Genomic DNA, 16,032 nt, shown 5'->3' on the forward strand with positions numbered 1-16,032 from the left:
ATGAGAGCTAGTCTGACCAAACTAATTTAGGAAGATAAAAATAAGCACCATATTTTTTTGAGGTTGCAGGCTGAAGCAGCTGCTGAGGATTTCAAGAGATATAATGGTTCACTGAATGAAATCGCACTGAAAATGGAATCAGCTACCTTTTATATAATGGAGGTTATTTTCCCTTATAGTATGAAAAAACATTAAATGAAATATATTTCTTTTGTACGTGTCACATCAAGTCAAATTTTAAATTCTTACTAAAGATATACGGAGAAATATTTGTGATCCAACCTAATTTAGAATTTGTAAACTTTTCATCTTCTATCATGTATAGATGTTGTGTAGATGTTCATAAAAAAAGATCTATTGTTTTTGTATGTAGCTCTACCAGTTGAAGTTCAAATTTTAACTGGATCAATTAATTGTGACAATACATTACTACAAAAAAATCTACAGTATACTTATAGCTATATATGTTTTCATCAAGTAAATTCTCAAAAATATTTGGGTCAAAACCTAATTTTTAATCATTCTGGCTGTTTTCCTTTCGTACTCCATAAGTACGAGACATGACAAAATAGTCACTTTAAGTAAATGTAAACACAAAATATTCTTTATTTTTTTCCCCTCTTTACCTAAAGACTACACAGATTCACTGCTGTAGCTCTAAAAGGTATCTACATTGGCATTTTATTTACAGCTCATTTCTCGTCCTCTTATTTACAGATCCAAAGAGAAGCGTTAGAAACACAGTGTTGAGAACAAACAAAAAAAAACCCAAAAAAAAACAAAAAAAATTAAATTAGTCCAAAACTTTAAAAAGTAATTACAGCCTCATGATGCATTTCTGAGTGAAGTCACCACAATGCATTTTTTTCTTCATTCAAACATTTTTTTTAATACAGCAAAGAATTATGGCTGTATCCAACATCCAACTGACATCCAAATAAAAAAATATGCTTGACAGTATTATACAGGTCGCAATCACTGATATACTCATCATCTCCACACCCCGTCCCCAATCACACAAACTGTAGTAAAAGATTCAGCTACTTTACGCTTACACGATAGGTGTGCGTGACACCGTGACACCATGTCCAACACATTAACACCATTTTGTTCCATCTTAGACACGTTTTTTTTAAACCAGAGAGAGAGGCTACACTGGATGTTGTTTGAAGTTCAATAGGTAGTCAAGCTAAAGGACACACAAAAAGCAAGTAGTTATAGCCACATGACGGGTTGCCAGATTGGCATGCATTTCAACCCCTCTGCTTGTAGACAGGAACTACACACCTGTCGGCTGTAATGCATCTCAGGCAGCTGTGGGACACTATGGAGTCTTGTCTTTCATATCCAGGGCACTTAAGACTCTGACCTTCAGAAGTCCCACTGGGGTTTAACTTTGTCCTCAGTGTCTGGGGTTTAACTTTGTCCTCAGTGTAGCCCAGTGTCCAGTGCTAGCACTCCACAGCTCAACATGTTCAAGGAAGGGAAAGCCTGAGGAACGTCTGAGGGTTCTAGTAATGTGCTGTATACCAGAGTCAAGAGTGCTATATATATATATATATATATATATTTATGCAATCATATCTCTTGCATCGACAGGGCGCACATGAGCATTGTTGGTTTAAAAAAAAGCACATTACCGAAATAAATACTGTTTTCCTTAAAGGAATGCTTAAGCATGTTAGAATCTTATTTGCTTCAACAATAAAAACCAAACAAATTAATTTAATGGATTGACATTCCCAAACATAAGATATATATTTACACACATATATTCCATGTGTTGGAACACTAGGCATTGTTCAAGTACAACAATTCTCAATTAAAATGGACACCAGTTCACATTTTGGTAATGTAATCACATTAGATATACTGTTCATTTTTCATACAGTATTTTAGTAAAATATTCATTTTCATACAGAACTTTTATTATATTTTTCAACATCATTGATATACATTTTTAAAACCATCTTTAAAGACCACTGGGAACTATTTTCTGTTTTGCGAGTTTTCCCCCTTTTTTTTTGGATAAATCTCATTCATTAAAAAGTTTCACATTGTGAGTTCAGAAGGTGAGCATGCCCTCAATGATTTTCCTTTATTTTTTTAAGCCGTTGGTCAGATTCAAATATTTATGAAACACTAGGCAGTCAAACAGTCTTGAAATGGCACAGGACACCAATTCAAGAGTCAGTGTAGGTAAGGGAAGTGGGACCAGGAGCCTGAACAACAGACACTGAAGTCCTTGTTTAAGTGTGGCAGGCTTTCAAGTATAAAAAGAAGTGATTTAAAAAAAGGCTCTCCTTGGCTGTGGGGTGAGAAAAGGCAGGGTGGAGTGAAGCTGAATGCCAATCTGCTCACTTGCCAATGATCAAAATTCATTACCAGCCATCTTCCATCTCCCTTTAAGCTGATCTGTAGAAAGGACTCCGAACTAAATAACCAATGTTGCCATAAGTCATTCCTCTAGCAGCGTCATTTGGCAGCCAAAAACTTTTATGCAATTCCAAAAAAAAAGGAAAGAAAAGCACTCGAATGTCAATGCAGTGCAACTGCCTGCAGCCCAACCTTGAGTAAGGCAGTCTAAAACAAACAAACAAACAAACAAAGGAAACAAAACAAAATTAGATTTAAAAAAAGTAGATTTAACAAAGTGGTCACACGAGCAACATGTCTTTGGCAAGAAGTCCTGGACGCTGAGCCTGAATAGGGCTTCCATTGTGTTCATGTCACCTGCGGCCCATCTCGCTCTGGCGCAGAAAGTGAATGTTGCTGATGCTGTCAGCGAGCTCGGGGAACTGGTCCACGGGCACCATGTAGTAGCCGTCATAGCCTTGCACACGTCCCGAGCTGAAAAGCTGCTGCCGCTCAGTGTCCGTCCAGGCGCGTGAACCGTCCTCTCCCTGGCGCAGTCGGTGCCGCTCACGGTGCCAGGCGGCCGCCACAACTCTCTGGCGAGTCATCTCAAGCACCCGAGCCTTTTCTTCTTCCAGACTGCTGCCATAACGAACATTCAGGCTCAGTGCACCATGCTGCAGTTGTACGTCAGTAATACGCCGAGCTCGGCCACCCAGTACGGTGTTCACCTGCTGCACTGTCACATTAGTTCCTGTCTCTAACATTCGCCGTCCCACTGTCATACCCAGCAGCGACAAATCACCCTCGGCTGAAGAAGCTTTCACAAAATAGTGCATGTCCATGCCATCGATCGTAAAGTGAAGATCTTGAAGGTAGACAGCCTGGTCCAGAACAGCAGCTAGCCGCCTGCCGTCCTCACTGGCCAGGCTGATGATGTCGGCGCTCACTTGACCCTCTCGGATAGCTAGCTTTACACCCTTGCCAAAGATTGAAGGCACTGAAGCAAAGACTGTGCTGAAAGGGGATTGTGGGCAACCAGCACCACTTGCTCTGTAGATCTGGTCGAAACGCTCTAACTTGACAAAGGACTTGAGTTGTCTCTGGACCTCGCACTGCACACCGAGTACAGACTGCACACATAGAAACACATAAGCAGACAAGTTAAGATGACTCAAAAAAACAGCAGAGTGGATAGATAGATATAGGTGGTATCAATGTGGTATCATCAACATGGTATCAAATGTTAGTAAGTGGAGTGGGTTGAATTATGTCACTCTTAAAATTGCTGATCTGAAGTGGTTTTGGACAGAGATTGTAACCTCTTGTAACCATCCTAACTGTTCCCTAACAAATTTCCTAACAAATTATATACCATTTATTTTTGACTATTTGCATGACTGATGTAGTTGTCTCGGGATTCATTTGATTCAGTGACAGAGAAAAGAATAGTAACAGAGGTGAATATCATCTAAAACAATTTTATCCTCCATGGACCAACATGCATTCATTCAGATTCACTTTAGATTACACTTAGATGGTGTTTTCATTAAAAGCAATTCACAAGTAAGACATGATACAATTGAGCAGTTGAGGTTAAGGGTTATGAGCTGAGGTTAAAAAAAAGACCAAACAGTGGCAGCACAGAGGTACTGGAGTCTGAACTCACACCCTTCTGATCAGTCACCTATTTACCCAAACCTTAACCGCTAAGTTGTTCAATACCTTCACTACAGCTCCTAATCATATGTTTCATCCATCCATTAATCCAGCGGTGTCCAGTCTTATCCACAAAGGGCCGGTGTGGGTGCAGGTTTTCATTCCAACCAAGCAGAAGCCACACCAGAGTCTACTAAAAGCCAAGAACAACTGATTAAACAGGTGGAATCAGGTGTGGCTTCTGCTTGGTTGGAATGAAAACCTGCACCCATACCGGCCCTTTGTGGATAAGATTGGACACCGCTGCATTAATCCATCCATCCATTCTTCCATCCATCCAATGTAAATTCATTAAATTAGTTCATTCGATTTTGTCTCACTTCCACTGAATCTCTGCTTAAATAAGTTGTCTTATAAACACACATTGTAGCCCTTTGCTCTATGACAGGTAGAAATCTGTATTTGTTAATTCAGCCTTGGGTTTGAAAAAGAGTCTATACAAATGAAACACGTTAATATTTAACCCAGACTAGATGTGTCTGGTATGCACACAAAAATATCTGCTTTTGGTTTCACCCCCTGTCTGCCCTGTAGCAGCAGGCTTGATTGCACCACCTGTCTCTCAGGAGTAACTAACTCCCAGGAGTAAGTGATGGCTGGTGCGGGGTGGGTGATCTCAGCAGGAAGCTGTCTTTTTTCTCCTCATGCATAGCTACTCATCGCTCTCACAGTCCAGTTCTCAGTCTGCTTCATTACCACTTCAAAACACCTTTCATTCTCCTGTTCTGACTACGCAGTATAAGCCTTTTTGGATTGTGGCTAGGTTTATGAACATATGCACTGTTTTTTTTTTTCCTTCATTTTTACAGTTCTCACTGTTGACAAAATTTGTCAGCAAGAAATACTTGATTCTGCTATAAAATATGTCTGCTTCCAAACTACTTCAGTGATTTCATTAAAGCAAAACCATAAAATTTCATTTCTGAGGCAAATATTAATGTGTGTAAAGTGTGTCCTCTGGGCCTGACTGATGACAGGCTCTACACTTATATAACTTGACAGAAGATCTTTAACCAGATGAAACTAATTTACAACATAGAGAGTGGGATGAGGTTAGCGAAGGCTGGATGCTGGCTATGAGTAACTTCTGCTGGAAGGAGAGACAAGGAAAAGCCTAGGTCTTTACAACCCTCCTTATATCCTGCTATATCTTTCTCTTTCTCTCTGCTGGGACTCCACAAACCTAATCTGTTTCACTCTAAGGCAAAAAAGGGTGTGAGAGCAAGGATAAGTTGGTTGGGTTCAGCTGTTAGGTATCATTGGTAGGACACACTGTCTGAAAAACATTTCACACCTCACCACCCTAATTTGTACAACTCCAACTCTCTGACCTTAGTCACAGAACGGACATGTGAGGTGGGGGTGGGGGTGACCTGTTCTGTCCTGTGGTTTACCACCGTGGTGTCTCAGCTCTAAAAGGGATGCATCATTCAAGTAGCGTATGGTGGTCAGATTGTCTGCAGGACCATTGGACCAGGGCACTTATCAAAGTCAGAAGCTAATGGTGGATGCCACCAGGACTATCAGGCCACATACTCCTGTCATTTTTCAACCCTGCAGCTCTTCATGCCATGTGGGCGGTGTGTAAATAGCGCTGAAAGGCTGAGCGATTAAAAGTGTCCACTCACTTCTCTGCCGTTTTATGAAAATTTCCAGCATGCGACATCCATCACGATCAGTTTAAGAGGCAGTCAGACTCTCGCTCCGAAGTGACGACAATTTAATTACCAGAGGCTGGCTTTAAGAGGAAATGCCTATACAGTGTAAAATCAAGCCGTATACACTACTCCACAGCTATTGCAGTAATGTCAGGGTGCGAATAAGGCTGGCCAGTCTGAGCAGATATACTTCAATGTAGTTATAGGAGGCAGGGTAAGAAAGTTTATGTGGCCAGAGTATGATATTAATTATTCAACAGGCATTCTTCACCTTCTAATAAAGACCTGCACGATCCTTTTCGTGTGAGTAATCATAAGATCGATATACAATAAACAAAGTGCTAGAGGATTTTTTTTTTCTTCCCTAGCATAATCTCAAACCACTAATTGCTCTAAATTGATTTGAAGTTTCAGGAGCCTCAGTCATCCCACTACTCTTCTTCTTCTTCCTTTCTTTTTCTAGCACATGCGAATCCTAACTGGTGTAAAAACAAGGTGAAGAAACCTTTTAGCAGTACATAGTAACCTAGATGAAATGCTTATTCGTATGTGCAATGATGGAACCCAATTATTGCACCACTACAGAATTTTTGGTAAACAAATACCCTGTTTCATGCTTTTTCTTTATGAGACGTTAAGTATTTTGAGGCTACTGTAAAAGCATACCATCTTGCTGAAGGAAATGGAGGAGCTATTGTCACATGTGTAATGAGTGGCTCTTTTCTCCTTCTCCTCTATCTCTGTGAATACTTTCAATGAAATATGGGCATCATGGAGCAAACAGCCTACTTTAAACCGTCATAGGAGCAGCACTACTTTTGCAGAGACCATTAGTGTTTGTTTATTTATTTATTTATTTGTTTGTCTGTTTGTTTATTTTTAAAATGCAGCTTCTTTAAAAGCTCATAAATGACCCCATAATTATATTTCCAAAAGCAGTCTGGTCAGCAATTAGACTCATTTACTTCCTCCCAATAAAGAAGAAAAGAATGTTTGTAAGTGTGGTTGGGCTGATTTATGAGTAATAAAGTAGCTCCATCTATACTAACGAGTCAGGAATTAATCTGTTCTTGAGAGTCTGTGATGCACAATAAATCATTATAGAAACGTAATCGTAAACGACATTTTATACAAGTATTGTGTAGTACTTGTATACACTCCCTGACAAAAGTCTTGTCACCTATCCAAGTTGTAGGAACAATAAATAATAACTTGACTTCTCGTTGATCATTTGGAATCATAAGTGGCTTATATGAAAGGCAAAGGCCTCTAGATTACACTTACTTTACCAAAATAAAATATTTTCATGCCTTGATTATTAATTATTTAATTAGGACAGAAAGGTCAGACTTTTCTTAGACAAAAGTCTTGTCACATCTTTAAAGGATTTAACCAATCACAGATTAGAGTGTCACTTGTCAGAAATACTGTAATTAAAACATTCCCAGGTGTGTAAAAGAATCCCAGCACATCCAACCTTCATTTGAAATGCATCCTGACCTTTGACAGCATGTCAAAGATTCAACCACAGACCAAAGTGCTGATCATCAAGAGCCTAAAGACTACTGTAAGTCTCCTGTCTAATGTTATATATTTAAATTATCTAAACGTTAATTGGAGAGGATAAGAAAAATATTTGAAGTTCATTACAGGCCCAGGTCAGGCAGACCCCGTAAGACAACTGTTTGTTGTCGAGAGGACCGTTTGTTGGTTCGACAGTCCAGGGCCAGCCCTTTTTCAACTGTAGCAGAGCTACATAAAAACTGGTCACCAGAAACCAGCATTAAACAGAAGACATTCATCCATCCAATTCTGTGACATTTGCCAAGGCCCACAGCTTGCAGGAGGGATGGACTGTGGAAAAGTGGCAGACCCAAGCAGGTGGTGCAATCAGTTCGGTGGAGGAAAAATTATGGTTTGGGGTTACAGTACATTCAGTATGGGGGCATGCGAGAGATCTGCAGAGTGGATGGCAACATCAACAGCCTGAGGTATCAAGACATACTTGCTGCCCATCACATACCACAGGAGAGGGCAAATTATTCAGCAGGATGACACTCCTTCTCATACTTTAACCTCCACATCAAAGTTCTTGAAAGCAAAGAAGGTCAAGGTGCTCCAGGAATGGCCAGCCCAGTCACCAGACATGCACATTATTGAGCATGACTGGGGTAACATGAACGAGGAGGCATTGAAGAGGAGACCAAAGAATGAACTCTGGGAGTCCTGCAAGAATGCTTTCTTTGCCATTCCAGATGACTTTATTAATAAGTTATTTGAGTCACTGCCGAGACATATGGATGCAGTCCTCCAAGCTCATCGGAGTCGTACACAATACTAATTCTTTTCCTCTGCACCATGACTTTATGTTCTGTACTGTACATTATTTCTGTTAAGTGACAAGACTTTTGTCTAAGCAAAGTCTGACCTTTCTTTCCTAATTAAATAATTAAAAATAAAGGCATGATAAGATTTTATTTTGGTAAAATTAAGCATAATCTAGAGGCCTTTGCCTTTCATATAAGCCACTTCTGATTCCAAATGATCAATTAGACTTTTGTCAGGGAGTGTAGAATTTATGCTGGTACATTATTTGAAAGAGCCTTGAAAGAGGCACAGGAGAGGAGCTTCTCTAGAGAGGAAGTCTGCTAGTTGTGTTGAGTATGGAGCTGTTCTATGTGGGCTGAAACTGGACCCAAAGGAGACTGATGCTGTATCTTTGCTATGTATCCTGGAGTTACTTATACTCTGCCCTGACTGTTTATAGAGGAACAAGATGAGAAAAAGATCTGACAAGTTTTCAAAAATTGCATTGCTTTCAACTTTTACAGTCTTATCATGTGGCCAAGTTGGCGATAATTAAAGTGCAAATAGAAATTAGTCTAGCCAGCAGGGTTTGCTGTCATCTAATGCTTTAATGACAAGCTTAGAACATTTCATCAAATAACAGCTAGGACTTATAACTGTGCATGCAGACAAATCAGACAGCTGAATATATTCAGTCTGGAACAAGACTGTGTGTGTGTGTGCAAGTGTGTGCATGATTATACTGTAATGATTATTTTCCAAAAGGGATTTCATTAAGTTGGATTTAAAGCACTCAGAGCAAATGAAAAAGAAAAATAGCTTCTGGAGTCTGTGGGCTCCAAAATATCCTGTAAATATGGTGGCCTGTATGCATACAACAGACTAACAAATCAAAAACACCACATCAATTCCAGCAGCTTGACAAAAGCAAAATCAGAAAAGCAAATTCAAAAACACATCAACTTTAACTCAAATTGGAAAGAGCTGGCCCTTACTTAACATCACATGCTTACTTGATTATACATTTCATATGACTATAACAAGAAAAAAGAATGGCACTTCCACCATTTATTATCTAATTAGTCTCCTGAAAAATATCTAATAAATAGCTGTGCTATTATATTGAGTATATTAATACCCAAGCATCTTTTTCGCATTGCATGTTCATTCTAATGCTGTTTGAGTTGACAGCATATCTAGCATAACATTGTATGAATGCCCTTGATAAAAATAAACGTGAATAAAATGATCATTAGATTCATTTCGCCACATATTTCCTCTTATTCTAAAATCCTCCAGCTTTCCACAGTCTCTGAGCCTAATGCATGGGATGTTTTAAGGGCCTTCCCTTTCTGTTAAGAGATAATGTTGATGTGTTATGTTTTGCTGCAGTGCTTTTCTTTTGTTAATGTGTTTTTCACTTAGGTAAAGGCATCAAAGCGCTGAAAAGGACATACTGTACAAAATATAAAACAATATCTCTGATGGCCCCAAAAGAACATTTGTTATATTCTTAAACCTGTGTTTGTATATTTAGCTTGCTTTCTCATTCTCCTTGTCCTAGTCAGGCTGACTGCCTCAAAATGGATCCATCACTTCACATTTAAAATCTCATATCTCAGACATCTGAAACCTTGAATGCCTCATACCTTCAAATGTCTGTCTATTATGGTGCATCCATTTGCGATTCAGACTACACTGATGACTTGTGGCCGGTTCAAATGGTTGACTGACTGAACAGAAACCCTTATCATGCCATAGAACTAGTGATTTTTATACTTCATTCGCATCTCAAACTCAACAAGCCAAGTAGACATTTCCATTAGCATGGCCCGTTTCCTATTATGAATCAGACTTCCTTGAAAGCCTGTGTTGTCAAGGGTGTCTTTGGGTGTTAAGAGAAACACAGCCGTCAATACACACCTAATGCTTGCCAGTCTCAGTAATCTGACCCACACAACAAACAGCTTCTAAATTATTCAGGTGACTTTAAGAAGACACAAGGTTTTGATGGGTCTAAGAATCCGGCCATGCAAAGTGGAAAGTGAAAGATGAAAGAAAAGGAAGATAAAAGATATGTAAAACTGAGCTGAAATCAATGACCAATGGTGGAGGAAATGTGCAATGAATTTCCCTAATGGCAGTAATATTACAAGCACTCTTTATTTTGACCCTGTTCCTTCGGATTGAGCACACTAGACACTGATTTGAACCGACTGCTTTGGGCACCATCACGAGGCTGGAAACTAAAAGGTCAGTTTATCATGAATCCAGGTTGAAGTTAAATGCATGCCTTACTATCCTTCTTAATATAGCAACCTCTGCCAAATAATAAATATAGAGTCCCAAAATATCTTATGTTGAAAACAATAAAAACAATGTTAACCTACCTTGTCAGAACCAGCATGTCCTGACAACATGAAGTGCTATTTTTACATTTCTCAATATAATATATATATATATATATATATATATATATATATATATATATATATATATATATATATATATATATATATATAAAACTGAAATACTACACTCATTTATTTATGGGGGATAGATTATATTTTGGGTTAGTTTATGAAAACTTCATAGAGGTAGTTACATACACACAGTTATATATATTACATCCAAAAATATCTGTGTTTTGTGTGTGTCTGTGTGTGTGTGCGTGTGTGTGTGTTTGGGGATAACACATTGAGTGCATACACTTGTATTTACTCTTGGTGTTACAATATAGCTATGTGTCTGTTTACCTTAGTGCTATCCCACTCCTGTGTCTTCATCTGGGTGTGAATAAGCTCATAAGATGGTTCCATGGCATCAGTGACAGGTTTGTGATAACCAGGGATGACATTGTACAGCTGGAAGCCAAAAGTCACTAGCCAGCTATTCACATCTGCAATGAGAATTTTAAAAAGGTTGAACAATAGCTTAAGAATTAACACGGAATAAGCACTCACAATGATCACTGATACCCCCCAGGGCTGTCACACGGATATTCTGCACTGCCAAATAATTTTTCATTAAAAATACGGATAGGTCAAGTGATCTTTTACTAAAATAAGCTCTCCTAATTGTCATTACAATAAAGAAATTGCCTAGAGGTTTACGACAGGCAAAACATGACAAACACAGAGATTATTGGATCTCAAAAAACTATGATAATTCCCAGCACTTCATGGAGTTACACTATACCGATAAAAAGTCAAGCATCTCAAAAGTTGAGTGACATTGCAGGTTTGGCTCAGAGAATCTTCTACTTTCTCGTCAGACAAACAGTACACCATGTTTAAGAACAAAAAATGTGCACTGAATCTGTTTACAAATGTTGCACAGCTTTTACACTGTGTGACAGAAAGTGAATAAACCATACGATATCAACGTCTGTCGACTGCATCAATACGTTTGAAGAATGTACTACAAGGTTGCAACACTACAGCGGCTGTAACTGTTAAGTACACTTTGAGGAGCTCCTTTCAGCCTGTATTATAGGATAGGGTCCATGTAAACAGAAATGGAACATAAGAATTGAGTATATAAACATCTAAAGAGTGTGTTTAGTGATTACATGCATTAATGATATAGTCTGAAGCTTAAAGACAGTGGATGAGTGTTCATTGTTAACTTTTAAATGTTAAGTTAAATGTAGCTGGTGTCCAACATTATTAGCATACAAATGCAATGCAGTGAATAAAACATTAAAATATGTTCTATATGCTCCAGTTTCCATTGTTTAGTGAAATTACAGTAAATACCCAAGGGGAAACTATAACCCTAGGTTTTGATCCAAAAATAATGAGTACAGTTAATAGTCACTATTCTCAATCATTAATTCTGCCTTGGCATTACTAGTATTAACTAAGGCTTTGATTTTGGCCCGAAATAAGCTGTTTAAAGGACCTGGCACATACTACAAACAGGCATATAATATTTTGTCCTCTTCCAATAAAATAGTTGTTTGCTTTCCAAGCAGGGAGAAGCTGATACAACAGCCACTGGCACTGATTTGTACAGCCCCCATTGTGTTCCCTGGCTGGGGAGCATTCGCTGCTATTTACCTTACACATGGTCTGAGGCAACAAAGACTGATGAGATATTTTGGGGAAGAGAACTGAACACAAAACAGTCAGAAGAAGCCAGTGCACTGTCATGTTATCTGGGGAGCCAGAAAAAGACAGAAAAATACCCTAGGCTGAGCCCTGGAACAACGGTCTGAAAAATGTCCACTGCTGCAGGAATGATGCTTTAAAAAGCACTGAGCTCATACACTACATAATGTTCCATGAAACTGGTTAATCTGATCAAATAAAACCAGGTGACTAAAGAGCAGTCAAAGCTTAAATAACTATACACATACCTGTCATATAGCATTTAGTCTCTTGTGTGTTGCTTAGGGGGTTGTTGTTCTTGTACATGTAGAGGTTGAAGGGCACTATGTTGTTGCTGTTCAGTTGCTTCCAGATATCATGTTCAGGTGTGGTCCAGCGACCAGCTAGGACATCGTAATCCCGGCGGCCCATGTGCACCAGCTTTGTGAGGGGTTCATATAGGCCACCCTGGTATCCAACTACGAGCTGAAAGCTGGGGTTTGAGTCGAGGTAGACCTCTCCAAAGGCCGTATAGAGGATCTGCTTGATCATAAGGCCTGAACCACTAAATACAGCAAGTGGAGTGCCAATGTTGTCACAGGCCACATAGAACTCATCACCGCTGCTTAGCTCCATGGCAAAGAGGTGGCCCTGCAGATCATAGTAGAGTGAAGTGATCTCTGAGCTGGAGTGATTGTACATGTGGGTGACTCTGGTCGGGCTGGACAGATCAGCGTAGAAGAACTGCAGATGGTGTCCTTGACTGCTCCTGCTAGACACCCTGCGGCCCAGGCCATCATAACGATACTTTATGCTCCATCCGCCAACCTTGCTGTAAGCTCTTATTAGCAAGCCAGCAGAGTTGTATTCAAAGAAGTCATTGCCTCTTTGCTTTAGAAACCCATCTTCATCCAACCTGTACTGGACATCTCCCAATCGTGTGATGCGGTCCCTTATGTCATAGCGGAGCGGTGTAAGGCGGGCACTGTTTCCGGGACTCAGAAGGTGCAGGTTGCCATTCAAGTCATAATTGTAGCGCCACAAAGGCTTGTCATTTATTGAAACCACCTGGATCTGCCCATCAGCATCATATTCATATGTGTACCGTGTGGTGTTGGCATAAGGGCCTACTTTTAGCTCCTTCGCTACCACACGGCCCATGTTATCATACTGCACCATCATCCAGTACATCAGTGAACGGAAGATCTCATATTGCACCTCCTTGACTCGCCCGTAGGCATCAAAGTGCTTTGTGTGGGTCATTACAGCGGTAGTGATAATCTGATTGATGTCATAATATATGACCCCAAACTTGCCAAACTGCTCTGTTTTACCAGACACATCATCATAGCGATAGAGATCAATAGGTAGGGGTGTTTCATTGATAACTGCCTGCATACTTGTAACCCGAAAGCTGTTGTCATAGTTGTAGTCAAATCGGGCGTTGACCATACCTTCTTCACTGAAACGGAAGATCTGCCTGTCAATCAGTGGACCGATCTGCCTGTTACGGATGGTGCAGGTGAATCCCTCACTTTGTAGGCTCACTGTTTTCAGCATGCCTGCTGCTTCATCGTATGAGAAGGCAACACGTGTAGTATCATACAAAATCTCGAGCAGACGGGACAGCTTGCCATATTTATAGATGACCCTACGTCCTGTGCCTTGGTGAATGGTTTGCAAAAGCAGACCATCTTCACTGTAATCATGCAGCACAGTGGCATTGCCCTCAGGGGGCCTGTATGTGTTTCTATAGTAACCAATAGAGCGGGTGGTCTCTAGTGTGTGCCGGGCCACGTTGGGCATGGTGACAGATGAGAGACGATCATTTTTGTCAAACTCGAAGATGTACTGTCGTTGGCTGTACAGCAATAGCACCATGGACTGCCAAGGGAAACATAAAGTGACAGTGTGTTTGAGTCAATGAAGCATGGTAATTTGCAGCACATTTGTGAAAACTGCCTAAAAATGTTAAAAGCCTTAAATGTTAAATCCTTTGTCCAATAGAAGTGAAGGTCATTACGAGCCCAGGAGTTGCATTTTGCTATGTGATTAACTGCGCAACAAACTGTGGGGTGTCACACATTGGCTTCAGGGGGTATACAAATTACAAATAGTTTGATAGCCCACTGCAACACGGGCTGAAAAATGTCGCGGGGCAAATTCTCATTAGATGGCAACAGAACAATCAGGCCTTGAAACCTTGCACAATAACAGTGTGAATAATATTACGGAATATAGAGGTCAAGGAGATAATTTTCTAAATTGTATTTTTTTTATCTTAAGCTTTCTAATGGAAAAGCACATACTAGCGTTTGACCTTGTCAGAAGGAAATTCACCCCGAAAATCCAGGTTTATAAAAAATACATTTAAATAATTGTAAATGCAACCAAAAAGGACTGTTAAAAGGTTTAACCTGTAGTAACCATTTTTAAAATTAGATATAAAACTCAGATTTGAATTCCTTCCTGTATTCCTACATTTGCAAGACCTGCTCTCTAATTAGCAAGACAGAGACATTTTACTCTTCTAAAAAGGTGCAATTTTGGGCATAACTACACTGTCAAGCTGTCAGCGGTAACAATGCATAATGTGAGCAAAGTGCATCAGACAGTTTAGCTGCTAAGTTAAAACTTGATAATACCACACAAAGCCAAAGAACAGAGATGGAGTAAATGGGCGGTCTTAAACAATTTTACTCACTCTTTTATCAAGCATGATAAATATTCTATTTTTACTACAAACAGTCCACAGTTGTTTACCTTCTCAAGGTACGTATAGCTCCATGACTTGCCATCTGCAAAGATCTGTGAAGCAATTCTTCCATTTTGGTCATATTCCATTCGTATAGACATGGTGCCTCTTTGAATGCCGGCCACATGCCCACCAGGGGAGTAGGTAACATTGACCCCGTTCAGCCGGTTGCTAGGTGCCCACAGGGTGGGTCTGCCTGCCTGGTCGTAGTGGATCCTCAGAGTAAATTTCCTGTGGTCGTCATATACTTTCTCTGTTCGGGTGATGCGATCAAAATCCATGGACAACAGATTTCTGTTATGAACCTGCCAAAGAAAAATTTTGTTTAGATTTAGTATTAAGAATTGCTGAAAGTGTCAGAAAAAAGTGACATATATAGTTAGCACAGCATCTAATGACTCAAAACTGCCATTGTATTAAATAAGAGACGTGTTCTGGAGGACAGTGATGTTTTTTCTTATTTTATTTTTCTTGCATGGTGAACTAGAGAGAATTATTGTGTCTCCTATTGTCAGGACAAGAGGAATGAGAGAAGCTCATTGATCATTAAAAGTCACTCGGCATGCCTTAATTACCTGGGAAAAGAAAACTTCATGGGAAAACCAGTGGTGCTGCTGAAAGGTAGATATAGTCAAAAAGACTCACTATAGGACTCAAATGGCATGTCACACTGAGCATCAGCCCACTCTAATGGATAAGGGCCTTCTGACCAATGCACATGCTGAGATTAGAGAAAAGAGTCACTCATATGGAGGTTTTAATCCGTAGGACATTCGGGTCAATGCAAGTTTGGAATGACAAAAGGACATAGAGAGGAAGAAAATGACTCACAGTCAGGCTTTGTCTGCTAATGTCATCCATCTACACTCACTGAGGTTTGTTCTGGTATCATATTATACTAGTAAGGAGTGACTTCTTTCACTTTAGCAACTATATTAAGAATTTTTACAATTTCTTTAGGCCTTTATTTCTTTTTTTTGTGATGTCTGAACTGTGATTAATACTTTTTCATTCAACCATCTTCAGTAACTGTTTAATCCTGCTCAGGGTCACAGTGAATCCGGAGTCTACCCGGGCAGCACTGGGCATAAGGTGAAAAAATGCCACTGGACTGGACTCTATAGTCATACATATAGTCCCTTACTCA

The 16,032-nt window shown here is 39.7% G+C and overlaps 1 protein-coding gene across 1 annotated transcript in view; it reads right to left on the minus strand.

The window, feature by feature from the left end:
• Positions 1-582: 582 nt before the first annotated feature.
• tenm4 (teneurin transmembrane protein 4) overlaps positions 583-16,032 on the minus strand; it is a 188,289-nt gene continuing 172,839 nt past the window's right edge. Inside the window, exons 29-32 of the mRNA XM_060888390.1 lie at positions 14,894-15,190; positions 12,400-14,014; positions 10,796-10,938; positions 583-3,488 (exon numbers count right to left, since the gene is read on the minus strand). Coding sequence (XP_060744373.1) covers positions 2,730-3,488; positions 10,796-10,938; positions 12,400-14,014; positions 14,894-15,190 — 2,814 coding nt within the window. The 3' untranslated portion in view covers positions 583-2,729. The remainder of the gene's footprint in view (positions 3,489-10,795; positions 10,939-12,399; positions 14,015-14,893; positions 15,191-16,032) is intronic.

Source organism: Tachysurus vachellii, chromosome 15 (assembly GCF_030014155.1).
Source record: "Tachysurus vachellii isolate PV-2020 chromosome 15, HZAU_Pvac_v1, whole genome shotgun sequence".
NCBI classification, from domain to species: Eukaryota; Metazoa; Chordata; class Actinopteri; order Siluriformes; family Bagridae; genus Tachysurus; species Tachysurus vachellii.